Source organism: Blennius ocellaris (genome assembly GCF_963422515.1).
Source record: "Blennius ocellaris genome assembly, chromosome: 8".
Classification (NCBI taxonomy): domain Eukaryota; kingdom Metazoa; phylum Chordata; class Actinopteri; order Blenniiformes; family Blenniidae; genus Blennius; species Blennius ocellaris.
Window position 1 is genome coordinate 23386636 of NC_137657.1, and position 27976 is coordinate 23414611.

The window sequence follows — 27976 nt, forward strand, 5'->3', positions numbered from 1 at the left end:
GACAGTCACATTGACAGTTCACAGGGATACGGTTTACCTTTGCAGAGAGAGAAAGTAAAAAAAAAAAAAGAAAATAAGAAATAAAAATCAACCAGTTCATAAACCAACTCACTGCACATAGCAAAGCAGCGAGGGACATTTTCAGACCAGTTGAGAGGACTTGAGCATGCACTTTGTTTGATAACCTTTGTAGTCGTCTCTAAGTTCCTATTCATGGACTCTAACATTGTCCATTATTTTTGTTTCATTGTAAACTTGTTGAACACATTTGTGTCCACGCACTACGAGCAGCACGGGGCTTCGTCTAAAAAAAACTCTAACAGACACCAAAGGTTTCCAAATAAATGTACATTTTGAGTGAAGCTTTTAAAATATTCCATTAAACTAAGGCCTTTTAGTGTCTGTAACCATTTGCAGTATGAAAAATTGTCCAGTAGAGGAGATGTCTTTTTTTTTTTCCAATCTGAAACACACACATCAGTCAGTGACCTCGACCCTTCCTTGTTTGCTTTGGTCGTTCATGCTAATCAGTAATGGGCTCCTTTTATAAGGTGGTTTAAGTGCAGTATTGGACATAATGTATGTTACACAAACAAATATGCCCCTGGGGGTAATCTCACTGGGACAACAGGTGCTTAAACAAGCAGCACTTTGAAAATAGAGCAGCCCGCGAGATCCACAGTGGATGTGAGTGACATCCAGAATATTAGCTTTCTGTGCTTGGAAAAGCTTTTTTTTTTCTTTCTTTTTAATGCTAAGGTGCTTCAGGCTTTGTCCCAATCTAGGTACACTCTTCCATGATGCACTTAAACCACAGGAGCGTAAAAAAAAACAACACTTTCTTCGGGCAAATCACCTAAAACTAAGACACTTGCCAAAACACTCAGCCTGCACTGATGCTTTCTGTTGCTCATCTCTGCCTCCGAGCTCTCTTGTTTCTCCACTCTGCCATAACTTTTTTGCCATTCTCACTCTGTGTGCATGCCGACAGAAAGAAACTCTTCTGTATGAAGAGAGGAGAGAAATCTATTCTTTATCTCTGTGGATAACTCTAAGATGTTAGCGACTTTCCTTTCTCTGTCAGCAGAGACAAAAAGAAAAGTGGGGGAGAAAAGAAGATGGACAACTCCCGTTAATGGCTATCTAGGCTATAGGCTGAGCCTGAAGTCGAGCCAAGCTGGGCCTTAGGGAAACTTTGTGACACTTTAATAAAGTCAGTCAGGCTCTCAAGCAGAGTTCTGAGGACTCATCACTTTTTTTCCTCCTGGAGAGGAGAGAAATGGCACAAACGTCACGTTATTCCTGAATGAAAGCCAGATGGCTGCAGTCGGAAGATTGAAGTCATTTACAGCATTTCTCTGGAGGGGAGGAGGCAGGGGTGATGTGAGTTCTCTCGTTTTATTGGCACGCAGGACGCAGGCAAGGGCCTCGGGAATCGAACGGTGTCAGCAGGCCTTTTATCTGGGTGCTTAGAAGAGCCCAGCAGCCCATTTCGGCCAGACACAAGAGGCCGATGGGCAAAACACCAAATTTACAGTGTTACTCTGCTGCCCAGAGCCATATGCATCAGATGTTTAAAAAAGCAAAGAAAAAAAAAAAAAAGATTATTAGCATGTAATAATAATGACAACACTAATAATCACAGACAACTGGTCAACATTCTGCTGTCGGAATAATGTCCATGGACACATAAACAACAACATCAACAAAGAAAGGGTCAAGTGTCAGACAGCACTTTACTCCAGGACCAGTGTACATACAGCTGACATCAGCAACACAGAAAGCTCTGAGCCTCAACATACTGAGGCAGTTGTGTGTCATTATGGGACATCTACACAACTTCAGAGCTGTGATGACTCTCACGGAGAAGAAAAAAAAAAAAAAGCGATATCAGAGTGGATATCATTGTCTGTCATCACACGTACGACCACGGAGAAATAAAAGACGGACGAGGGACAACTTGAGGAGACCACAAGATGGCGGATGCACAGATGCTGGAGCAGTGCATGTCAATACCTCTCGTAGTCATAGTCGGAGGAGTAGGCACCCTCCGAATAGGCGCGGGCCATCCTAGTGGAACGCAGTAACCTGACTGCTTCCTCTCGGCAGATCGGGTACACACGGTGGTTGCGGCTGGTGGAAAAAATACCACAGCTGGTCAGCATTTGAATTGCTTTCACCACGAGGGAGGGGCGGCAAGGAGATGCTGGGACGTCTTTCTGATTTCAAATATGGGCTTTATCTGTAACCTGCAAATTTATAGACTGTGACACATGACTGTATCTGCATGGATGCAATAGAAACCACCTCTGCTGGACAAAACTTCACAAACACGAATCCACTTTATCCATTCACAGTATTATATTGTCACTCTTTTGGTGAGCTTTTTGTTTTATTGCTAAACATGACCAGTGAAGCAAACTAAAATAATTGTGACATGAAATGGTGAAAGAGAGCAATGCTGATACTGGATGGATGAAGTCATGGCCAGTTATCCGTTTAAAAAAAACAGCAGCAGGAAGGGAAAAGTGACATAAGTATATATTTAATCTTCTGCAAAGAAATATATACTTTGAAACACTTTATGGCACTGACAAAGTAGAAAAACCTGAAGGGGCCAATATATTGACAAACTAACATGTTTTGAGAGTAAAGCTTGATGTCTCACTGTACATACATGAAGGCCTTCGGGTTCCATGTGAATTATCTCATTTAGATGGATCAAAGTATAATGGGAAATAATCTATAAAGTCTGACACAAGCTAACATGAGGGTGAATTTGTCAAGGAGCAGAAAAGTGAGCTTTCCTCAAGTGGAAACATGTCGCTTTATTCTTGAGGAGGAGCTGTCAGCCCTGCGAGGGCTACTGCTGTGTAATGAGCTAACGGAGACTGTGACAGCTCACCTGTTGAAAGTAACTAAAAGCAACATTATCATCCGCTCTCTGTCTCTTTACAAAGTGGGCAAAGATCACACTGTTGTTCTGCTCGAGTGTACAGATATGTTCAGTGTAGAGATGCTCTACAACCAGCTGGAAGTTAAAGTGTTTGTGGGTTGTCACATTATATAAAAGAAGACTTTCTTATTGAATTGAACTCATCATCACTTTCTAGATTCCCTGCTTCATCAAGGCAACAGGTTGTCAAACCACACCGAGGTCTGGACAGCCAGTCTGTCTGAAACTAGCCAAGACATTTGCACTGTGTTTTAGCTGATTTGCACCTTAATGGTCTGACACTGCAGTTAGGTAACGGATGCCATCGTGTCAGTGCCAAGTGCTCAGCTATGGAGTGGAGGCTGCGGGTGAGTGCACAGGGAGAGTTGGGTTGGAGGTGGAGCAATCGGGGCTTCATGCAAGATCAGGTAAAAATCTACCTGGGGTCCTTTTGGGGATCATCAATAGGCTGAGTATGTCTGGTTCGAGGTAGGGTGAGAAAATGGCTGCAACCACATGGAGGGAGGAGAGAAGACAGAAATGGATCTAAGATGGCGAAAAAGAAGATGTGGAGGAGGAGGAGGAGGAGTGAAGGCAAGAAAAGAGAGAGACGGAGCGAGAAAGGAGGATTGGAGATAGACAGAATCATAGGCAGACAGATGGAGGGGTGAGAAAACCGAGGGAGAGAAGAACGAAAAGATTTCTCAAAGAAACTGGATGTAAAGAGACTTGGAAAGCTCATAGGAAAGGTTGATGTAACCATTTCAAAGAGGGAAAACAGGCGAGGAAGATAAGAGCTGAGAGAAAGCCGAGAAATCGGATGGCGAGGAGAAGTCTTCCTCGGCTTTACCACACAGACAGATAAAAGTGGTACACAGAACACACACCAGCAGCAGTCAACAGAGGAGAGAAGAGAACGGCACAGTCCAAACACCTAAACGTCCACGGCGTCACTTCTACTGCATGATTAAGTGGCGTATGACCATGCTGTCACATAAGATCCCTTCATTTTACACACTTTAAGAATGTTTCACAAAATAAGAAACACTGAAAATGACACAACCTTTTTTCTTTTTTTTTAAACCAAAAACCGTCTTGATCAAAAGCTGTAAAAATTCCAGACGGGATTTTTTCCCCTCACAGATTTCTTTTTTTTTTTTTTTTTTTTTTAAATATTGTCAGTGTTATTCTGGGAGAAACGCCAAATTCTCATTTCCTGTGTCATTTTCAACTGTTTTCAATAAATAACCGAACACTGTTAATTAAAGCAGCTGAAATACACTCAAGCGAGCACTGTCCCAGACAATTTGGATAAGTGCATTTTCTGCATCTGACACTGATTTAGGCCGAGCCTCAGAAATATCAAATAAAGTTAATTGGATGGAGCGGTGGGGGGTGGGGGGGGGGTAAGGGGGGGAGTGGCTGCGGCCTGGCAGTGCCAAACCTCTGATTGGGCTCTTGGAGCAACATTTTCCAACCCTCACAAAAAAATAAGTGCTGATGGAGGCTAACTGACCACTTCCCCCTGACCGTGTTCTCCATAAGGATAACAAAATGCACGTCAATACACTTTTCTCTGGATGCAGTGGACAACACCAGGGGCAAATGTTACAGAAATGTACATTTTCTTTTTTTTTTAAATAGGCTTTTTAATCTCAAAACTCTGCTCATTGCCTAAATGATTTCATTTTATGACAGATATAATTAAACAGTAAATTCATAGCTCACAAACCTTAGTTAATAATTCAATACTATGCTACAATTTCAATTAATTCTTATGTGGTGCATTTCTGCTGCTTCCATCTGGAGTCACCATGGATCATATGGTCCTTTTCTTTTTTTTGAATCATATATTCAAATTGGGCACTTTTGGTGCTCGTTGAGTTTCACAGCATTAAACATTCTTTAAATCTGGAGTAAATCAAGATAGATGAAGCAATTATCAAGGTGTGATCCGCTCCACCATACCAGATGAAAGAAATATTTCAAAGAAGATGAGAAAGTTGCTCTTTAAAAGCTGGCACACTGACGGAAGCGTTGACGAACACCAGTATCCACAGAGTTTAAGGCAAAACGGCGTTGTGCTGAAGTGTGCGCGTGCATGAACACCTCGCTGCAGATCTGCTCATCAGCCCCCACTTGTCACTTGTCAGCATCTGTCCATGCATGCCCACGTATGTGCATGCATCCACTGTACACTAGTGCAAGCTGTGAGCGCAAAGGTGTACCTGTCAGGTGAGTAGTTATCTCCAGACACACTGTGGCGCTCCGCTCTAGGGGAGGAGCTGTACTGAGAAGGCCTAAGGTCAAAGGCCGGGTCCAGACTTCTGCTGTGTGACAGAAGTGGACTGGATCACCTCTCAGGTAGCTTTACACACCACAGACTGCCTTCCTGCTGCTTGGGCACACAGCCTCATGTGTAACCGAGGCACTGAGATAAACCACAAGAGGAGCTACATAACTGCATGAGGGTTATTCTGACTTTAAGGGATACTGGGAAAAAAAAACTGTTTCTGAGATCTGCTGAATTTTTATTCCAAAATACAACACTGTGTTATAAGTTATGCCATAATTACATAAATCGAATGAGCGCAAGCCCCTGTGAACACAGGAAGAAGTAACATACACATAAATGTGACGATTCAGCCCACTGGTGTGTGTATTAATGTTTACCTGGAGGGTGGGGGGACGCTGGGAGAGCGAGCCCGCACCCGGTTTATATCCGCCGACCGAGAGCAGTGGTTGGACGACATGACCTGCTCAGGGACGGACAATGTGGAGCTCTGGAAGTCTCTGCCATTTGGCCGGTAGTCTGCGAAAACAGAGTGGACAAAAAAATAGGGGAAGACGGACAAAGATCAGGAGAGGGAGTTGAATTATTTTCAGTGTTTCAACATACCATTACAAATGAAAGTTGAGTTCACGTTACGTTTATAATTTGATTGGAGGCTATAGGTTTCAATAAATGGATGCAATATAATACAATAATAAATTGTATCTTTAAGCAAGGCACTCTTTCTCTTACTTGAAGTGCAATTTCTTAGGTCACACCTGTTTCATTTTTTTTATAATTCTCGTCTCAAATTTGCTGGTTGAACCCAAAAACAAATATGATGCTGGTAAGATAGAACAACACGTCAGTTCCTCTGATATGATGACCCCGACTGTCGTAGATCCTTCCCATAATCACACTCATCAACTAACTTTCAGAACATCGTGTACTTTCTTAATCATTAAAGCCATTTTGCACATGTAACAAGACCATATTCCAAAAATGAGGACCAGGTTTCAACAAAAGTGCAATACATCTGCTGCGTTAACAATGTGCATTAAACATGAAAATAGGTTTAAAAAAAAAAAAAAGAAAAGAAAGTCCAACATTGTAATGAATTTTCTCTGCTGGACTGATTAGTTCACTGAACTTGAAAGAGTTCATTAACCGATAATCAGACGTGGCTAGCAGCCGTGGTTAAGGTCAATGCTTAGCACTATTAAAGCTGATTGATATTCAATAGAGTGTATAACACATTAAAATGAGTTAAAGAAAAGCAGCCCAAATCAAAAGTTGGAAGAGAAGAGGGGGGGTTCTAGGCAAGGATAAAGCAATGTTCACCTTCAGTTGAGGTAGATTGACTCATTAATACAATCAGATCCCCTTTCTGATCAGAGGTGGCTGTAGAATGAATGAATCAAGATATTTCAAGCCAAATGATCCATCCTGATATCAAGTGAAAACAAAATCCTTAATCATGTATTATCAAAACTGAACATTCACCAATCTTGTATCAACTTTATTTGACAAAAAGAAAGGGGGGAGAAAAAAACCCGAAATCAACAGAACACTACGCTTCATGATGACTCATTGCATTTAACAGGGGGGAAAAAAAACAACATCTGCCATTTCTATACAGCAGCTTCGACACACGGCCTCCTGCAGCAGGGCAATCAAGTTCCATGCAGAGCTAAATTAAATCTATTCTTCCTCTTGACACGCTGCTTCACGCATGACTACAGCCTGCCTGTTAAGCACATATTAAAGAGGAGAACATTTGCTGACAATTGATACAATCTAACGAGAAGAATTGGCTGCATCAGTACAGAAGCTGAGAAACGCATCTGAGCAGCATTGTCGTATTAAATATGCAGTTTGGCGGTTAAAAAGGAAAAATGACACGCTTCAGAAATTCCTGTAAACTCAGCTCCTGGTCTCGTATGTACCAGGTGATTAAAATCCAGTCAATTTTTTGCGGGAGAAAATAAAACAATCCACCTAAACATCTGTAGAAGATGACGGCAGATACCATGAAGGCTGCAGGGTAAGATGCGGGGGAGCTTGAGTAAAGTAGAGGGCATTCCCTTCACTGTCAATGAACTGGGAGAGGGCTGGCATTGCGAGGCACCGAGGGGCTGATGAGAATGTTAAAGAGGCTGGAGGAGGATTTCCCTCAGCTGCGGTATCATCAGTAAGCTCAGGCTGATGCTGGCCTCTGCCGCCTCAGTCTGACTGCTTTACGCAGGTTCCTGCGTACCAAATCTATTCTCTTCTCTTTGATGAACCTTCTCTCAGGTTTTTTTTTTGGGGGGGGATTCTGTCCATCTCTTCTTTTTTTTCTACTAATACAGATGTGGAATACTAATTCCACATGCTAAAACTTTCATGTCAGTCACCTGACTTCATATTAAAATCAAAGCCATTATGATTCTTTGTGACTTTGCTGATTATTTTCTTCACGGTTGAAATTACATGTGGACAAATTTCAATAACTTTTCAGACTTTTTCCTTTTCTTCTCTCTTTTTCCCTGGCTCTCCACCAGCTCTGCCTCTCTTTTTCTGATGTGTAGCGTGGGCGTGCTGCTGGAGCCTGGGCGAGCACAGCAGAACAGCGAACTCACAGTGCAGAGGCAGACAAAAAAAACTCGCTGTGCTGCCGCTGATGGGCTGCAGCATTTTACCCTCCTAATTCGATGTATAATTGTGTCTGTAAGCTGTGCAGGTCTCAGAAGGATTGGACTGATGCTGACACACAAGGTTTGCTCGGTCCATTATCATTTTTTGAACGTCTGTATACAAAACGTTAGGACAATGAGGAGAAAGCCTCTATTAGACATCAGAAATCAATACTGATCTATGCATTCATTGTACTTAAGGTTTGTTTGTTTTAAAATCTGCACTTACTGTACTTTACAGACGATGACTCGATGTAACAACAGACGTATGCATGAGTGTACAGTTTGTGAGGCACAGGAAAAAAACACCACCAACATAAATTAACAACCTGTGTTTAGCAATGAAAGAAAACAGGATATTAAAATCTCAACCCAGAAAGGCAACTTTGCAATGAGTGGTCATTTAAGGCTTTGAGTCCACTTTATAGCTTTCTGCATTTCATTCTATTAATTATATTATGTTTGAATGAAAACATTCAGTTCTAAACGGAATTGATTAATAATCAATAAATGTTCCTTAAAAAACTAAGTTTCAAAACCACGTCCTCCATGGAAAGAGTTTCATAAACAATTTAATTACTGTACATTTCAGAAATGGTGTTTTCTTTACTTCCACTTACTTAAACCATTGAATAGTTTTACTTTTTGCCGAGTACTTTTTTATCAGAGTATCTGCAATTATACTTAATTAGCGGATGCAAGTAGTCTTGATTTGTTTGTCGTTATTGCAATTTGCTTCATTCTTCATTTGTCTATCTGCAAATCATCTGCCTCCACCTCAGCCTTTTCCTTCTTTGCTTCACTCGCAGGTTTTAAATATGACTGTGCGTTAATCATTGTTTATTACCTGTTATTACCCCGACACCGTCTTCACAATCGTAGTCTGAGATCTCACTGTCACTTATCCTCTGGGTTCCTGTAAGAAAAACAGAGAGTCGGGAAAATGAGAGAAGTCATTTTCAATCCATCCTTCATTTGTTTACCAGATCATTTTATAAAAACCTGCATTTCTCTCGGCCTGACTAAACTCTGTGTGGGTTAAAGTGAAGGCACAGATTGAAGCAAACAATGCTGCATCCTGCTACTTTGGATCTCTCCTCATCTGAACTGTGGCACTTCAAAATGGCACGCTCAATCACTCAACGCACATGCGAAGATGGGGATGTGGGGGAAGTGATACGGCCCCGCCGCTCTTTCCTCATCCTTCCCACAGTGGCCTTATCACACCCCTCACCCCACCATCCCACCGCCTTTGCTGTTTAGTCAACTTAAATCAACTGGACATGTGTGCTTTTTCAGGAATGACAAGTGCTGCACTCTGGCAGGGCAGCTCCAAACCTCTCATCTCAGTTGGCTAAAAACTTTTTTTTTTTTTTCTTTTTTAACATCTGTCAGCTCTTTCACCTCACACTAACACCAACACCCAGAAATCATCCTGGTGGGGCAGTGAGCGAGCCCCGAAATGTCTGTAATGAACAGAACAGTGAAGCAGTGTAACACAGACTATGGTGCAGTCAAAGAAGCATGTTCATGAGCAACTGGACCATAAAGGGGCAATTTTAAAAGGATTAAATAATAGGATATATTATGCCACTTCAAAAAAACCTTTTTTGGAAGTGCAGCATCACAAAAAAGTAACACAATCACCTGCAAAATGTCAATAAAGTATTCACATCCAAGAAACACAAACACAAGCAAAGCAGAATTGGTTGTGGCACCATTTGTGCAAATATAAAATGGAAAATAATCAATATGGGTGAAGAATGTAAAAAAAAAAAATTGCATGAAAGAGGGGAGGCGGGTAGCTGTTTATGAATCATATAGTCTGGTGCATAGCCTGGATTTTGAGGCTATCACTTTAGGATGAGGATCAAATGCACTCTTGCAGGATATGGCTGTGGGCAAAAACACAGGGAGGAAAAGATCACAGTGTCCTGAATCTCTGCCCCCCCCCCCCCCCCCCCCCCCCAACACACACACACTCCACCCCGCAGTGTGGACAGGTCTGCTGCCCTCTGAGCATTTCAAATGTTTGGTGTGAAATTTACACCAGTATCCTACATCGAAATCCATGTAAGGCAGCAGAAAGAAGAGCTCTGCGTGGGAGAAGTGGGCTGGAGAGTCAGGACACCATGGAAGCATCTTTGAGGAGGAAAGGAAAACACGCAGGTGCTCCATGGAGCTGCATGAGCCTTTACCTGAGTTGTAAGAATAAGAGCCTTTGTCTGTGAAAGCAGAAGCAGTGAGGTTGATGTGACATGAATTAAAAAAAGAAAAGAAAAAGAAACATGCATTAACTGTAGCAGTTGAAGCCTTAACAAACTAAATAGAAAAGAACTTGGCAGTATGACATTGGAAACAAAAAGCGCATGTTGGTCATTGTTGCATTTAAATGTCTGGTTATTATAAGTGAACATATTTAATTTAACCTAATGCAATGTATTCAAAGTCAAAAGTGCTAACATGAGCCAAAAAAAACCTTTTTGTATGAGATTCTCGGAACCTGAAATCCACTCTTTTATAACATTGTGCATACGAGGGGTGTCAAATATTTGCTTGTAGGCCAAAAGAGCTCCACAACGCAGTTCTTTCAGACCCAATGGAAGCGCATGTAAAGTGCAAAATTTACCCCAAATTCATTAACCCGAGTGATGTTTTTTTTTTTTTTAACAAATACTAGCAGCCGTCCCTTCTTCATGATTGAATGCTTTGTTTTTCGGGGTGAACGAAACAAAACACGGAGAGCCGAATACAGGAATCAAGGTGTGGTGGTGAAAGCTCGCTCCCTTCTTGGTAATGAAGTAGTAGTATTTTATGACAGATAATGTGAAAGGCTGTTTGAGTTTCAATAAAAATCAATTTTGGTTCTTTTGTTGTTTTATTAGCTTGCTACAAAAAAAAAACTAATTTTCCTGAAAAGATTAACAATTGGAAAACATTAGTGATGCGTTAGTTGGTGGAGAAGGGTGACTTCCAGTCACAATTTTGAGTGATCGATCCCTCATCTCGCCCTGTCCACATATCCTGTGTGAGCACTGTGATTGAAGGGGTGCTAAATAAGCCTCTTCAGAATGAGTGGCTGTCAGTATTTATTGGATCATTTACCTGGTCTCCACTCAAGATAAAACCGCATGCATGTAAAACAAAAATCAGTTTGACACCCCTTGTGTACTCTTTAAAAAAAAAAGAAAAAAATCAAAACCCAGTTTTCTAAAATACTCCCCACTATACAAGCCTCTGTGAATGTCGGTGACATGTCAGTTGACCAGGTGCGACTCACTCTGCAGCCGCCGTGTGGGACTCTCTCCGTGGAGCTGCCTACGCTGTGCGTTCGGGGAGGCACGTGGGAGTGGGATGGACGACACGTCGTGTGTTTGTAGTTTGTACCAGTGTGGCTCATCGTCCAGAAGAGCCGTCTCCAGCTCGATTAGGATCTAGTGGGAGCAAAATGAAACATCATGACTCCACTGGTTCTGACATAACACAGTTTCACATTATAACATGTAGCATACAGTGGTTTATCCCCAAACAAGGTCTTTTCTCGAGAAAAAAAAATTGAACGAATGAACTTTGTTGCTCCTAAAGGACAAGAAAAGGAAGCATCAAACATGACATCTTTGTTAAAGGCTCATTCACAGTTGTTGTTAGTGATTTTCCTGCATGGGAAGGTTTGACTTTCTTACCTCTCCAAGGAATTCGCTCTCCTCCTCCCTCACCCTGGCTTGGTCCCACAATGTAATCTCCAACATGCGTTCCCGAAACTCCCGCCGGTGCACCGGCGAGTACATAAAGGTCTGGTTCCATTTGGGCTCTAAGGATTTCTTTACTGTTTTTGTTCTCCTCTTGCTTTTGTCGCTGGAGGAACAAGTATTCAAACTGTTTTTATTTACAATCATGACGGGGAAGAGCCACGAATACAACAGACCAGAGACACAACACGGCACCACAGCATGCTGACGGGGGGACATCAATATGGCGGGAGGGTTGGACTGTCTCACTCTATATGTCTACTTCCTGTTGTCTTCAATGGTGCAAAATTGATAATCAACAGTGTACAACCCCAGAGAACTTGGAACACAGTGGTTAATGGAAATAACAGTTATACACAACATATTGAGACCCTACACATAGCCTTTCCTGTATTCATCTGAAACAAACAACTGCATATAAAGGTGAAACTGAGAAATGTTTCTTCTATTTGCATTTGGAAAGTTTGAGTTTGCATTTAAATGACTCTGAAAAATGTTCTAAAACGTTAGAAAAAGTGAACCAAAAGAAGAAAAAAAAAAAAACAACTGATGATGATAAATAATGGGGCTACAGGTGAGATATATTATTATTGGGTCTGAGGAAAGTGTCATGAGAATCATATTTTCAACAGAATTGTTTTGTGAACAGCATTTATTGTCAACAGAATTTATTATCTGACTCAAAAGTATACCACAAGAACAATCATTATTGGTTTCATTACTATTAAGCTGGTGTGTCCATGCTGACAAACTGCACAAATAAAGTCTAAAATCACCAATAAAATAGTCCAAGATACCTTAAAAAAAACACAGTGGATCAATATCATTTGAAATTGTTCTTTTTTACTGTTGTACTGAAGCAGGTTCTAGAAACATTTTCTTCCGCGTTTGTATCGGTACTTCTACTTATGTAAAGAATGGGAACACTGTTGGAAATGTTGCATCTGGTCACGATGAAAGTATCGTCTGTGCACAAAATTTATCTCTCCATCTAAAATAACTCATGGCCTGAGGACATGCAGGGAGGACGAATAATGAAACTTTACTCAGGTTGAGCCCAAAGTTGTAAAATGTTCGTACACTGCGTGGCTTTGTATGTGATTTCGTTAAACAATATTTATGATGATATCTACACTGCTCATTTTAGAGAAGCAATATTACATTTGCATTATAATACAACAACAAGGCTCCATACTGAAGAATCTGAGTACTAATGAAGTGATTCGAAACTATTGAGCAGCAAAAAATAAATCTGTTCAGTTTTGTTGCAACGTTGTTAAACGGAGAGTCGATTCATTTGACTCATTAAAATTATAAACTTGAAATTCTCAGCTGTTGTTCAGGCTTTAAATGCTTCGAATATGATTGTATTCCCACATCTACTACAATTAGACTGTGATTTCCACAAATGTTTACATATGCAGAAAACTGCCGCGACCTCATTCTCCTGTTACCTTCTGTCCGGGAGGAAGTAGATTTTGACGTAAGGGTTCCTGGGCCGGCCGTCTTCCCTGGGTGGCAGGTCTTTGGCGCCCAGAATGGTGACGATTAGCTGATGGCCCACTTTGTCATACCACAGTTTGACCTGCGGAGGAAAAGCAGAGACCGCCTGCTGAGGGACCGCTCTGAGCCAACACAGTGAGAGCAAAGTGGGCTGGACAAATGCAGGAGAAGACGACTTCATCAAGTCAGAGCTCAAGATATTACATGAGCATTGGTCTTTTTATCAATCAACCTCAAAATGACATTTTTGACCACTGTTCCAGTCTTCTCTTGTATTTTACCCGTGAATAAAACAAAAAACAAAACAACAACAAAAAAACTGATAAAATGATGCCAGTCTACATGCTTGGTTGGAAAATGCATCAAAGCTTTAGGAATCAATAAACAGTGGGACTCACTTTAGCAGGGGTAATATGAATTGATAATACTGGAAATGTGAAAGTGTTAAATATGTTTTAAAATACAGTATAAGTGTTTATGCTTTTCATTAAAAACATGTCCTCGCAGGGATAAATATATTCTTTCTATCTGTGACAGTGGCATGTTTTATTATGATATTGGGTTTTTCTTAAGGTTATTAATAGGAAATCAATCATGCTGCTGCGAGACGACTCGCAAGGACAGACCACGCTGAAAGAGAAGTATGGACCCCAGCAGAAGACACTTAGAAGAAGAAAAAGTCAAACTAAAGCCTGAAAGGAATTTGATGAAATGAGAAGTAAACTTCTAAGTTCTTGTCCATACTTCAATAAAAATATGATCATGGAAAAAAACGGTGTTTAGAACTACCAGCTATACATGCAGCAACGCAAGGAAGAGCATTCACGACAAGTTCACAGTTCTGATTATAGGCAGAAACAGACAGCAGGGGGCTTGTGCTTAAACAAATTGTACCAAATAATCACTGATACTGTGATCTCTGAAGAGACGGAAACTACTCAAATATGTGAAAGAGAAGCTTCTTTAATGCAAAAACTAAACTGAAACCCGTCAGCTGCAGTAACACACATTGAATGGGCAGTTCTGGTTGTTTCATAATGAAACATGTGTTTGCCTATTAAAGTGCCTTGTAGCTCATGATAACATTTGCACGTTTGTCATATCAATTGGGTGGAAAACAGAGCCTGACGACGACAACAACATGTGCATGACTTCTTTCTTTCTTTCTTTCTTTCTTCCCCACCAGACGGTTGACTTCAAACAGGGCTGCCAACTCTCACGCATTTGGCTTTAAACTCTCACGCCACACATGCCTTCTCTCGTGCCAAGCTGTTTTTAGCTGAATGCTCAGCTTGTTGTCCTTGATCCACGTACTGTATTAGTTTTATCTCAACAAAATAAAAAAAAACTGTACATTTTCTCAAAAGCAAATATTATAATTAAAACAAATGCACCAATATTTATTCTCAAAATAACTTCAAATTTGGAAATAAAGTGAATGATGACGTAGCACCATGTGCTCATACATGAACCTCACTTCAAGACTAACTAGTGTCTTACTGCTTGATGCAGGTGGCTATGATCTGCATTTCAATAAGCAGAATTTATGATTGATGATGTCAAATCTTTCCTGGAAATCTACTCTGCTCGACCAGGAAATGTCTTGGACATGCTGTTGTTGTGCCACTCTCTCCCACCGAGGCCAAGACGCCACAGTTAACATGACCTACCGAGTCAAAATATACTTCAATAGGAAACACGTTGGATTGAAATGGACTGGAAATCGCATTTCATACATTTACACATTAAAAAATAAAAAAAAAACCCAATCAATCCTACAATGCTAAAAATTCAACATGCACATTTTTGCAGACATGCACAAGTTCTCTGCTGATAATCCCGTACAAAGTCTTTCTTAAGCAAAAAAAAAAACAACAAACATTTGTCAAATTTATAAACAAAATTCTAAGCATGAAAATTAACCCTTTAGTTAGCTGAGACAACAACAGAGACTGACGCAGGTTATTCTTCAGAGTGACCGTGAAAACAAAGGGGGGGGCAAGTGAGCCCTCTTGACTGTTTGAGGCTGTAATTTGGGAGGTACAATTTGCTTGTTTATTAAGTTTTAGCAGAAAAGGGAAAAGTGCAATTTGGCTCGGGCTTTCCAAACAGGACGGTGGACTTGGCATCGTTTCACTGCAACATGAGCCCGCACAGATAAGAGCTGCTAAATATTGTCACTTCATCTCACACATTAAACTGTTCTTCTGTTTGTGTGGGTTGGCTTAAGAGGTACCACATGTTGCACTGAAGAACAACACAAGTCCTATGTCCTCACAAAAAAAAAAGAATAAAAAATTACAAAGACACCCTCCAGCATTGCCCTTGAGCTGAATCAGTGTTACTTCACATTATAGGGTCAATCAGTGCAAAAAGAAAAAACATCAGGGAATGGAAGAGTGTCTCTTGAAATGTACTCAGATTAGTCAAGCATGCACTTTTTTGGAAATAATGATATGAATGGGTTAAAATTGTAATCATAGAAGTGATACCAAGAAATCAAACTGAAGGAAATGACACAATGCACTGCACTGAGAGGGAAATTTGAAGCTGCCATTTCCCCAGGAATGCATTTTCCATAGTATGGAAACAGAAAAAAGGCCAGTCAACAGTCAATGAGCAAAAACCAAACAGAGTTTGTGCCCTTCAGACGGGGCCGATTACCTGGACCCTAGGGGGAAAAGGCGTTGTTCTTCTACTAAGGCTTTGGCTCTGGATAAGCAAAATTAAACAGCAAAAAAAAAAAGGAATACAAAAGAAAATGCAATAAAACCAAAACCCCACAACACAAAAACTCACAATACACTTGAAACACAACAGAAGTTTGTAGTTTAAATGAGAAATTGAGGCCGGAACAATTTTGAATGGCTTTCCTTTTGCTCTGTTCTGCACTGGCCCTTTGATAAAATTACTATTGGTTCAAAACTATGCCTATTTTCTTCTCCGAGCCTTTTCGCTTCAGCCTTTAACTTTACGTCACAATGACGCTGAATCCATAAACACAATCTGAATCCTACTCCCAAAATATCACACAGCTTTTTACAGTGTAGAATTACTCATCGGGCATAGAAAACCCAGCAAGGCTTACATTATATTCAGCATTTCATCAGTTTTGGATTTCCAGGTCACCCAGGAATACAGAACATGAACGTATCTGTGTCAGAGTTTCCAGATCGCAGAGAGATTTTCTTTATTGACTGAGTGCTACACAATGGACCGTCTCTGTTACTGTGGGCCAAGTGACTGATATCCAAACCTCATGTCAGACAAACTATTTCTCATCAGAAGAAAAAAAAAAAAAAAAAAATCACTCCCTTGAAGTTGAAGCTGTTTCCCATGTGGATCCTAAATTTGAGACTTGATTTATCTTTTGCTCGACCCATTTACCCCAGGAGGCTTTTTATACTAGATACTGAACAACACACAGCGTAACCTGATCTACAGCCCTGTGCTGGTTTGCTGATGAGCCAGCTGAACAGGCTGAGTTATAGAGAGGTAACAATGGTTTTGATTAAGGTTTAGAATTTGAACTGCATCACGCCAGTTTGGTCTGAATAGTTCGCTCGCCGGCATAAAAAGTGGCCAAAGTACCAATGCACTGCTTTTTTTAGTCTGCATGTGTAGTCAAAGTCACTTACTGAGAGCTGTCCTGACAAGTACTGGGGGGCGTCCCTCAGCATGCTGGGACTCATGGGGGACGTGACGGAGATGGACGGGCGATCCATCTTCTGAGACTCAAAAGAACTCGAACCTGACAGGACGCAAACAACACAGTCCGATTATCTGGTGGTTATGTTGGGTTCAGTACACACTCGGAGTGACATAAAGCTCTAAAATCGGTGAGGGGCGACAATGGCGAGGAAGATAGAAAGACGAGTGGAGAGGCGCAAAGTGGGCAGGGACCCTCGCCATGTAAAGAGACAGAAACATGAAGAGGCAGAGTGACAGGAGCAACTCACGCAGACGTTTTCTTCACTTGATGTTTCTGGGCTGATTAATAGGATTAAATGACATAATGGAATCAGCTGAAGATTTTGACAAGACTCACTTGATTCCAGTTGTGCATGTGTGCTGTCTGGTATCCTTGGAATATCTCTGTAAGAAAAGAAAAAGACGGGGGGAAAAAGTGTGACACGGAGGAAAAAGGAGGGGATGGAGTGGATCAATTTTAACTCATGCTGAATGCACTGTGCTTTAATGACCGTAAGCACCACATTAGTCTTCATTCGGCCAACAGCTCCCTCAGCAGCACAAAGGGGGTTAGATATCGGAATTGACAAAGCAAAGATGCAGCTTTCCATAACAATTTCCCCCTAAAAAAACAAACAAAAAAAAAACAACTGGGGGAGAAATGGTGAGTGAGAATGCAGGAGGCATTGTTCCATCCCATACAAGGCCAGAGAGGACAGAGCCCGAGCCGAGGGAAGGAGGAGAGAGGAGAGGAGAGGAGAGAAAGGAATGGATGATAAATAAACACTCTGCTACTCAACACAAGCGACACTCCTTCTCTGACTTCCTTCAGCTTAGAAATGTAAAAACAAATGTATTCTGAGTGATGGGTGCAGTGATGTTGCAGCCTGGAAAGTATTAGTGTTAAAGGTAAAAATCTATTGTTCCTCTATTTTGAGACGTGTGTCTCTCGCTTTTATATAGAATAAATATTTTGACCATTACACTTTCTATCTTTCTGTCTATCAGACGATTTAAGAAGAATATGTTTTAAAATCTCTATGCTGTTTCAATACCGTCTTAATCAAGTATCTATATCTGTATACATTAAATATATTTTTTTAATGATTTCTTACTCCCATATAAATATATAATACAGATAGATTTTTTTTTGTGTTGTTGTGCTACTCTATTTAAGCCGATTCACTGAACTTCCTACTTTTATTGACTACAGAAATACGTAGTTGCACTGCCTACTACCTTCCATTCTCACAACTGATTCATTTCCTTTTTAAGCCTCTTTTAATTATCACTTAATGTAAATAAACAATAGGGAAAAGAGTCAACACCTGAGAGAATGTGTTGAGTCCATCAGGGTTGTGATGAAGAGATGAACCAACTTAATGAACTCCATATTGTTGCCTCGTTTTAAAACTCGTGGTTCTAAAACGGAATGCTTTATTAACAATAAATATTACTTCTCTTGTATGTCAAATACAAGATTCTATTGTGACAAATATAGGTTAACAAGTAATAGTAGTAAACAGTGGTGGTCATCGCCACACCACCCAATCAAAGCAGTTTCAACATATTTTCACTGCTGCAGGTACGTTTAAGAACAAGTACTTTCCTAGTTGTACTTATAAAAGAGTAAAATCCACTTCAGTGGCAACCAGACAGGGAAACCATGACTTTAAGTGCATCACCCCACCAGGCAGGGTGAAAAGCCTCGTTAGACATGCAAGAGGCCACACCAGAGTTTCAAAGGTGTACATATCCATGCCGGAAAATCAAGACTGTCCCACAGACTGGATGTTGAATTTGTCCTGGTAACGAGACAATCAAGTGGAGTATTTGGGATGATGGAAGATAGTGTATCATGAAGGGTTGTTGTATCCGTGGTATTCAAGTGTTTTTTTTCCCTTAAAACCATCACAACTATGAGCTCCATCTCAATCTTGTTACCTCAATAAGGGAAAGGCCACCTATTTATGCACATTGATAAGTTGCAGGTTTTATAATTTTAAAATATATATAATATTATTTTGATTTTGGTTATTATTTTTGATTTGGTTTTCTTGCTTGTTTCTATTCAATAGACTAAGATCGACTCTGTTCTACCATAATCAATGTTTTTGGTTTTCTTTTGGGTTTTTTTTTAAATGCTGACTTCTCAAGATGGATGTCTTGCCTCCAGGCACACTGAAGTTTAGGGCAGAGAAGGCAAAAGATTGCAGGTTTAATATGCTGCAATAGTGCCAACTCTCTTCTATTCTCCTCCTGCATTCAACAAGGGAAGTTTGTTGCTTTTTAGTCCTATAGTAGAGGTGTGTCGTCTGACGCTGATAGTGAATTCTCACCCTATAGGCCGTGAGACCACCAGCTCCACCTGCGGCTCCGGCTTGGATTCTAGTATGATATTGTAAACTTCTTTAAAAGTGGCTCCTTGTAAAAGCTTTCCGTTCCACTCCAGCACCTGGTCACCTGCAAAAAACACCACAAGCAGTCAGCATTACATTGCCACATACAACAATACTGTTCAGTAAGTCATATAGGACGTCAGGTAAACACTGAATTTAACAAGCGGTTTGTGTGTGCGCAGGTGTTTTAATACCTGGTCTGAGGTGTCCAACAGTGTCTGCTAGACTTCCTTTCCTCACTTTAGTAATGAAAGCACACAGTCTACCAGATTCTGTCATTTTGCCTCCCACCACCTGTAGAAGTGGAAAGGTGACTGGATTAGCACATTTGTAAAACCAAAACGTGAGCTGTGTGTTGAGCTCAACTGCAGATTTAATGCACTGCGTAGCCTAAAAAGATATCGCATGACTATTGCAGCTTGCAGGACAAAGGACTTTTTTTCTTTTCCTGTTGATGTCATGACTTTATCACTTGCCTTCAAGGTACGAATCCATAATAAACACATTGTAAAGAGGGGGTCAATGGTAAAAGTGCATCTCTGTCTTAAAAAAAATAGTCCTGTCTATGCTTTTTTCTCCCCAGGGACACACTCTGGTGCTGCTCGGTGGATGTGGTAGCAGTGCAAGGCCGAGGGCTAGAGCTGTACTGTACAGTCCTGAGCTGCTGTACTCCGCTCGGCTCAGCTTACACTGGCATCATACAAATAAAAATCCCTCTTAATGGCAGCTGAATGCCAACATACAAAGGAGCTTAGGGAAGTCTGCTAAATGAAATGGCTTTATGTAACCGGCAGGAGCAAGAGAGGCAGGTTCACAGAGGGGGGGTGGAGAGAGAGGCAGAGAGAGAGAGAGGCAGAGAGAGAGAGAGAGAGAGGCAGAGAGAGAGAGAGAGAGAGGCAGAGAGAGAGAGAGAGAGAGGCAGAGAGAGAGAGAGAGGCAGAGAGAGAGAGAGAGAGAGAGGCAGAGAGAGAGAGAGAGAGAGAGAGAGAGAGAGAGAGAGAGAGAGAGAGAGAGAGAGAGAGAGAGAGGAGAGAGAGAGAGAGAGAGGGAGAGAGAGAGAGAGAGAGAGAGAGAGAGAGGGGGAGAGAGAGAGAGAGAGAGAGGGAGATGGACAGTGAGGGCGAGGCTGGCAGCCTAACTGATGGGCTGACTGGCTGGATTGCCGAGCTGGTTGGCTGTTGCTGAGCGGACAGAAATGCACAGAAGCACTGAGCAGACACAAACATGCCATTTCAGGAGACTCATTCAATCAGTAATGATTTTTCCCCATCTTGCTGCTCTCGCTTCTTTCTCTTCATGGCCCACCAGGCTCCTCTGGACTTTGCACTGCTATTTTTCAACCTACCGTTTTATGCAACAGTGAAATGTGGAACTAAACATGTAAGAACAACAAATATCTTATTTGTGTAGAAAAGACACTGAAACAATAAACTGACATGAAAATTAAATGAGTCTTTGCATGTTTTTCGTGTGCGTGGGTGGGTTTTCTCTGGGTATTATGGTTTCCTGTCATAGTCCAACATACATGTAGGTTAATTAGAGTGAATGTAAGTGTGTGTGTGTGTGTGTGTGTGTGTGTGTGTGTGTATGACTGTCTCTGAGCATACCCTGTCTTTGCCTCGCACCCTTTAACCTTAACTTGGATAAGGCTATGTATAAAAAAATGGATGCAATGGTGTCAGGCAAAAATAAAGAAACGGCTGGGTCAATATATTTTGCCAATCATCAAATTTTGACATGAACAACACATCTTCTGGACTAAATTGTTTTCTCTTTTCAGGTTCATCAAGGTAGTTTAGTATGAGTGGATTCAGAAAATGATAAAGGCCTACTAAAAAATGCTTCATTCATATTAATTATGAAAATAATCAAATCAATGATTTTGTATATTTTTGGATGTGTTTAGATAGGCTAAACACAAAGAAAAGTTAGGTATGATTTGGGTGTGATTTATCGGGAAGTATGGGAGATATTCCCACCCTCCAGTCAACGCATCACTCCCAAGTGTTTAAGTTGTTTTTAAACACAGGAGGGAGTAACATGCGTTTTCTCTGAATCGTCACTATAATTACTTCACCAGCAGCCTGGATTAAACACAGATTAAATATATGTATCTGAAAATCTAAGTTTAAATCTACAAAAATAGTGAGTCAAACTATTTGCTATAATCTTAGAGTACACTCTGCTTCCCTCACACTAAGCAGAATGTGTTCTTGATTTCTGAATTTGCAGTATTTTCAGAACAATAGATATTGTCGTGAACAACAGATCTTCATGCAATAAATTACATTTGTTGAAGGGTGTGTATTGTAGGTCTCTGCAACTCACACACCTGAAATATTTATGGTTATCTTGCATATTTAATTTTTCTGTATTACACCAGAGTGACAATACATTCATGTTTTACATTTAAATAGAATCTAAAAAAAAACCCTAAGGTGCCCTAATAATATATAAACAACATAAAAGACTAACAATTGTCCTGGATATGATCCTGCTTTAAGTCAATATGCCAGTTGTACATATTTGAAGTAGGAGTAGAACAAGGACAGCGTAGGTGGTGTGGTCTCACAAGCTCACCTTCAGACCAAGCAGAGCTCCTGAGTCTCGAGGCACACTTCCATCTTTCATGCGCTTGTTGAGCAAAATACGCCCTATTAGGCGATCCCCATCTTTGGACGGCTGCCACGTCACCGGGTGCTACAAGGTCAGAGTGACAACACACCTTTTGTTTAACATCTCATACACGTGAATTTGATCACTTCAGAGCAAAGCAGACAACTGTTTACAGTGACAGGGGGGCATGAAGGTAGTTGAATTAATTCACTAAGGTAACAAAGTTCACACAAACTCTGCTGATGTGTTCAGACTGCTTAGATGCATTTACAGCACAGCATTCACCCAATTGAACCTCTATGATTCAGTTTAATCCGTTAAGTCGGGTAAAAGTGTTAATGAAAATGTAGTGGTTTTACTAATGAAATACATTTCGTCAACAGCCAGAGCTTGTGTGAACCTGCCGGTGTGAGGGTGGAGTGAGCTTCATGCAGCGCCCCATGCAGAGAAAAGCAAGCAGCCCCAACACTCCTTCTCAAACCAGCCTTCAAACAGGAGCAGGAAGACCGGAGTCTGACCCCGGTGGTCACTGCACACAAACATACAACCACCAGAGTGGAGTAGTGAGGGGAGAGCAGACAGTTAAAAAAAAAAAAAAGAAGGGGTGGGGTGGGGTAAGAGGTGACCAATTATACAAGAACAAATGAGCATCGGGTGCCAGGTTAAAGATCAAAAAGGATGAAAATCCGACAGCACAGAGTAAAGCCATGAGACACAGATAGGGTGAAATCACAGATGCGGCAGTGGAAGGGAAAAAAGAAAAACGAATGTTTTGAATTTCTGTGCAAAACAGATCCAATCTTCCCTGTTTTGTGTGGTTGGGTTGGTTTTTTTTTTTGGTTTTTTTTGTTTTTGTAGAGAAGTGAGTGAAAAACTGGGCGGGGTAGGAGAGTCCTTTCTGGACCGGGTGCTGTGGGGTGGGGCAGCAGTGTGAGAGGGACGGGTCTAAGTAAAGGTGTTCCTACTGCACTACACAGGACCGTTGCAGAGCAAAAAACACAACATACGGAGGAGAACGAGCATGCAACTAGGAGAGACCCACATTCCTGAGTGCCAAGACAAACAGAGAGGTTGTGTGTCGATGCTCTTATTTTACAGCTACAGTCAGGTGTGTAGTTTTGGTTTGGGGAGCAAAACAGCAAAAGTACAAGTAGCAAGCAAAGAGGGTGTCCCCAAGACTTTTTTTTTTCGGCAACACCAAGCAAGGTGGAGCCAAAAGTGACCAAACAAAAAGAAACGAGATCGCAAGAGAAATCAATTTATACAACGTAAAATCAAATTAAAAACAAAACATCTCACCTATTTACACTTAGTGACAGAGAGCAAACAAAGACTGGATGGGAAGGTCATAAATAATAGTAATAACAAAATGCAGGCTAGGATTGTCTCAGTACCTTCTCACTATGGCTATGCTCCTCGTTTAGGGTTGTGCTACTGCACGTATCAACTCCCGAGTCTTTAACCTGCGGTTCACACCATGCCAAGTCCTCTTCAAATGAGTGTCCCCCAAAGCGCACCATTTTCTTTTGCCTCTCAGATAAGGTGTGTGTCGGCTCGGACATAAATGCCTGCTCAATAGTTTTTCTTTTTCCCCTTTGACTGTCCCCTACAGGTGTGGGATAAAAACAGAAAGAAAAAACAGAAAAAACAACATGCAAAGGTGTAAATAAAACAAAGGAAACATGAAATGACAAAAGACTCTGGGAGAACGGGGGATGGGGTGAGGAGGAGAGAGACAAGGAGAGAGAGAGAGAGAAAGAGGAGAAGAGACAGATGGGGAGGTTAAAAGGGGGGGGGAGGACGGGGAGGCGGGGGGGGGGGGGTCAAGGCAGGGCTCCACATGTCTCACCAAAGACATTGGGGAGGCCTCGCTGCTATGCCATGACGCATGGTCCCACCAGTGGCCATCCAAATCTCCTGTAAGGTGGTGGGAGGGAGGGCGCACATACACGAGAGAGGACAGCAAGAGGGACCAGTGAGGACATAACAGAACACAACGTACAGACAGCCACAGACACACACACACGGGACAAACACACACAGGCATACGCTCGCACACATACTGCCCAAACTCAAAAAGGCGATAACCATGTGCCACTCTAAGATCCCTGTGGAGAGAGACAGATTCAGCTGAAGTAAAAATAAAAAAATAATAAATAATGCCCCAAAAGAACCTCAATTCTGTGTAGAAAGGAAATAAAACAGGCCTGGTGAAAATTACAATTTCCTTCAATTATACTTCCAGTGTTAACTATTCATGATCCTGTTGATTTTTTTCAGAATATAATAGGTTGAATTTCAAATCCACCTGTCTCGATTTACTAAGACATCCACTTTACAATATCAAGGGAAACCTGCAGTGAGGAAAGGGAAGTTCTTCTTAAACAACAATCTGTATTTATCAATAAATGTTCTTTAACATCAGCCTGTTAACAACACATGAGCTGTTGAAATAGATGAATGAGATTTTAGGATCAAACACATTTTCCTTTCCTTGGGTAGTTATGTGTATGTGTTTTGCGACAGTTTAATAAACATATGTCCCTTTTACCAGAGTCACCACAGCAACACATTTTGCACCATAGATTCGGCTAGTTTTTATACTGGTGCCCATTCGTGCTGCAACTGGGATCCAAACCCAAGCGCCCCGACACACAACAATACAACAGAAGAATGGACATTCCAATTATTAATATTGGCCAAGGAAAGGAGAAAGGAAAATTGTTATTCATGTAACTAAAATAACTCCCATGTCTGTTATTTGGATGGTCCGTCCTTTAGTGGATGACTATGGTCATATACTGTATGTTCCTCGAATTCCCCCAAAAAAAGAAAATCAGAGGAGAATATTCTTCATTGATGAGAACAATAGATTTCATTTGAAGTCAACAAACAACCCCGACTTTTGTTGGGCCTGAATTACCATGCTGCCAGCTTCTTATGCTCGAGGCGGGGCAGATCTCTCGTGTGTTTAACTGGGGCTTCAAATTGCGATGCCACACAGCCTTAACTGACCTCAATCTAAAGTGCACCGGGGAGAGCTTTTAAAGATAAGGCTCTGATTACAACTTCTGTCGTAGTATCGGTGCATGCTGCAGAAAAAAGATCCGACGACAGTGATATCACAGGACGGTGGAGTCTCTCGCATTTTTGTTTTTATTTGTTTTATTCCTTCTTGAGAGGAAGTATTTACGAAGCCAGATTTAATGAGTCCTGTAACGCTCCCTTTTGATAAAGATATGATGATTATATCATTACAAAAACAACAAGACATGATTCTTCTATGAGATGAACATCAGCCTGCTAAGATTGGTATAAAACTGTCAGTATGACTAATTTTGTCAGCATTTGCCCTGTTCTTCCCTGTGGATGCACAGCAGCAAGATGATGACTAATTTCAATTTGATTAAGAAGCTTAAAAATCCAAACTAATTAAAATAGTGAAGAACATCGAAATGAAGGTAGTGTTAAGGTTCTCAGTAGAGAGCGCTGAAGAGGTAAAGAAGGCTTGAAGGTGGAGAGAAATCCTCTGTCTTTTAGCCGTCTGACTGCTGATGAACTGTTCTCCATCCGGACACTGTAATCTGTAGCATACTTTACATTTAACATCCCATTATAAAGATACAGAGGACATTTAAATGCTATTCACTTACACTGGTGGGTCATTTTACAGTTTAGAAACTAAGTGAATTAAGAAGCAAAGGGAAGCTCAAGCACATAAACAGCACAGACATCAAGCATTCAGTAAACGGCTCGCGTTCACATGTGCTGGTACATTTGTGTGTTTGCGTCAACATATAGTAGAGACTCAGGGCCGCAGGCCTCAGGTAAGATCATCTGAAAAAAAACTGCACTTGTACAACCCTTAGGCCATATACATCACATTTCCCACACTTCACTTCCCCTGCAAAGAGCTGTAGAACTTAATGGATCTATACAGGAGAGGCCTCCTTTCAAGCATTATCAGTCTAAGGATTCAATCTCAGGAAAATCAGGGAACTCTGACGGAGGGGCATAAAAATAGACTGCGTGTGCTTCTGGATAAAGAGGAGGCGGCGATGGAAAAAGAGGGTTTGAGGGCAAAAGAGAACAGGATTTTCAATATGAGGAAAATGGCTCAGAATAGAAGAGGGACGCTGTGTAAAGATAAGAGTCAGTGCGAATAAATCGCACAAAAAAATCTCACGGCACTCGCTGGGCATCTGGAACAATGCAGGGTTTTAGTATCATGTGGTCAGAAGGAACTGCAGATTGAAACACAAATAAAAAGTAGTTACTGAGGATCCAGTTCACTAAGGTTACACACACAGTTCACTAAAGTTGGCCAGCTTGGATACTTGGTTAAAATAATCTTAAACATTGGAAATCACGAGGATTTTGATTAAAATATGTATTTTTAAAAATCAGATACATTTTGTAACGAACTGGAATTTTTCCAATTTAACATTTTGAGAGAGTCGTTTAAAAAAATGCTGCTCAAGTCGTTCTTCAATTTGGTGGCTAAACATTGTAACAGACGTTGTGCAATATTACTTTGGCGGGAAAAGCAGAGTATTACAACCTCTCAGAAAAGTGGAGAAACAGATTGAAATCCATACTTGCATTAAAAAGATTTTAACAATTAAATGTGAACTTAAAATTAATCCTCTGAATTTTCATTATTAATGCAACAGTTAACATCCCCACTTTATTTACTTATTTGGCTTGTTGGTGTATTCATTTTAATCACTATACATCCGCCTAAAACAAACTGTACCATGACGAGCCCCAATATGAATGTGATGCCAGAGATAGGTTTCATAGATGTATGGATCGGGGCATGATTACCTTGATTGCTGGATGGAGACTGGAGTTGCTGAACACTGTCCCCAGTTCAAGTCTCCTTAGTTTATGTGTTGCTTTTTCTAAAAACATGCATTTGTGTCTAATTAGTAGCTGTAAATTGCCAGCAGATTTGACTGTGTCATTTATATTTCAACATTGATCTTTGGTCAGTTTCCTGCAATGATTAGATTAAACACTTTATTTGTCACAACATTTCTGGAATTGTACTTCATACAACACTGCGATTTGATGATCGATTTAAGAAACAACTTCCATTAGCTGATTACCGTCTTCACCTTCCAGCTGTTGATCTGTCAGCACCACAACAGCAGAGCCCAGGTCAGTCTGGTATCCTGCTTCCAGAAAGCAAGTAACTCGCCTAATGTGGTCATAACGGTTGGAAGTGCGTGAGAGGCCTATGTTTAGGGGAAGTGGGAGGAAGGATGATGCATCTCGTGTTGACACAGCCAGAGCTTTGTGTTTATGTCTGTGTTGGAGCTGTGAATCTATCCGCTCCGTGGCAGATCTCAAGGTTATATCATTCACAACTCCACCTCCACCTGTGCCTGTTCTTTGTCCTGTGACACTCCTCCACCTCCAGCAGCCCACCCCCCCCCCCCTCACCAGCCCACCCTCGGTGTTTGTCAGAAAGGATCTGAGAGGGCGCCGGCACACAGGCACGTACCGCCTTTCCTCCCCTTTTCTTTTCCCTCAAAGCTTTATTAACAGTGGCACATCACAATTGGGCACTGATCTCTGGCAAGGCACTGTGTGGTTTTTCAGGGAGCAGGAAACTCATCACGGCCATAAATTGTGAGCATCAGCAGTCTGCGCCCGGCCCTGCCGTTTCGCCCCGGCTCCGAGGCCCCGCAAAGTGCTGATTCAGGTCGAAGGCACAGCGCAGGCAGTGGCGGAGTTCACCACCAGCAGGCTCTCCATCACTTTGACGGCTCAATAAAAACCAGTGTAAACTATTAATTGGATCATTAATTATTGATGCTGTTTTTACTACAATTCAAGGGGTGAGAGCAGAAAAGAAGCAGGGGTGAAACTGTGTGCATGTTTAAACATAGCCGCCATGCTTGGAAGGTGTTACGGCGATGCTGAACCCACCCCCGAAGACAACACCTTTTACTTTTGTTCTGGTGGAGTGGGATAAAACTGTAACGTCTCAGATCTTGTGACACCACAAATCCAACGGGCAACTTGAGATGCAAGAACCTGCATTGGATAACCATCTAGGACTGGACTCAGGTCGTCATTACACAATGTCCACCTGTCTGCTGCAGTTAGCCAACCGCCCTCTCCTTTTC

The 27976-nt window shown here is 41.4% G+C and overlaps 1 protein-coding gene across 4 annotated transcripts in view; it reads right to left on the bottom strand.

The window, feature by feature from the left end:
• The window catches only part of rims2a (regulating synaptic membrane exocytosis 2a), a gene marked incomplete at both ends in the record, with an annotated part of 150446 nt that overhangs the window by 42266 nt on the left and 80204 nt on the right, over nt 1-27976 (bottom strand). The window contains 14 exons of one of the 4 annotated variants that reach the window (XM_080500295.1): nt 2017-2133; nt 5609-5747; nt 8730-8798; nt 10081-10107; nt 11163-11316; nt 11566-11758; nt 13086-13216; nt 15799-15846; nt 16773-16885; nt 17183-17229; nt 19164-19287; nt 19418-19517; nt 21804-21923; nt 23234-23445. In XM_080500295.1, the coding sequence (XP_080356421.1) occupies nt 2017-2133; nt 5609-5747; nt 8730-8798; nt 10081-10107; nt 11163-11316; nt 11566-11758; nt 13086-13216; nt 15799-15846; nt 16773-16885; nt 17183-17229; nt 19164-19287; nt 19418-19517; nt 21804-21923; nt 23234-23445 (1594 nt within the window). The remainder of the gene's footprint in view (nt 1-2016; nt 2134-5608; nt 5748-8729; nt 8799-10080; nt 10108-11162; nt 11317-11565; nt 11759-13085; nt 13217-15798; nt 15847-16772; nt 16886-17182; nt 17230-19163; nt 19288-19417; nt 19518-21803; nt 21924-23233; nt 23446-27976) is intronic. The other 3 variants (XM_080500293.1, XM_080500296.1, XM_080500294.1) reach the window with 3 other exon arrangements.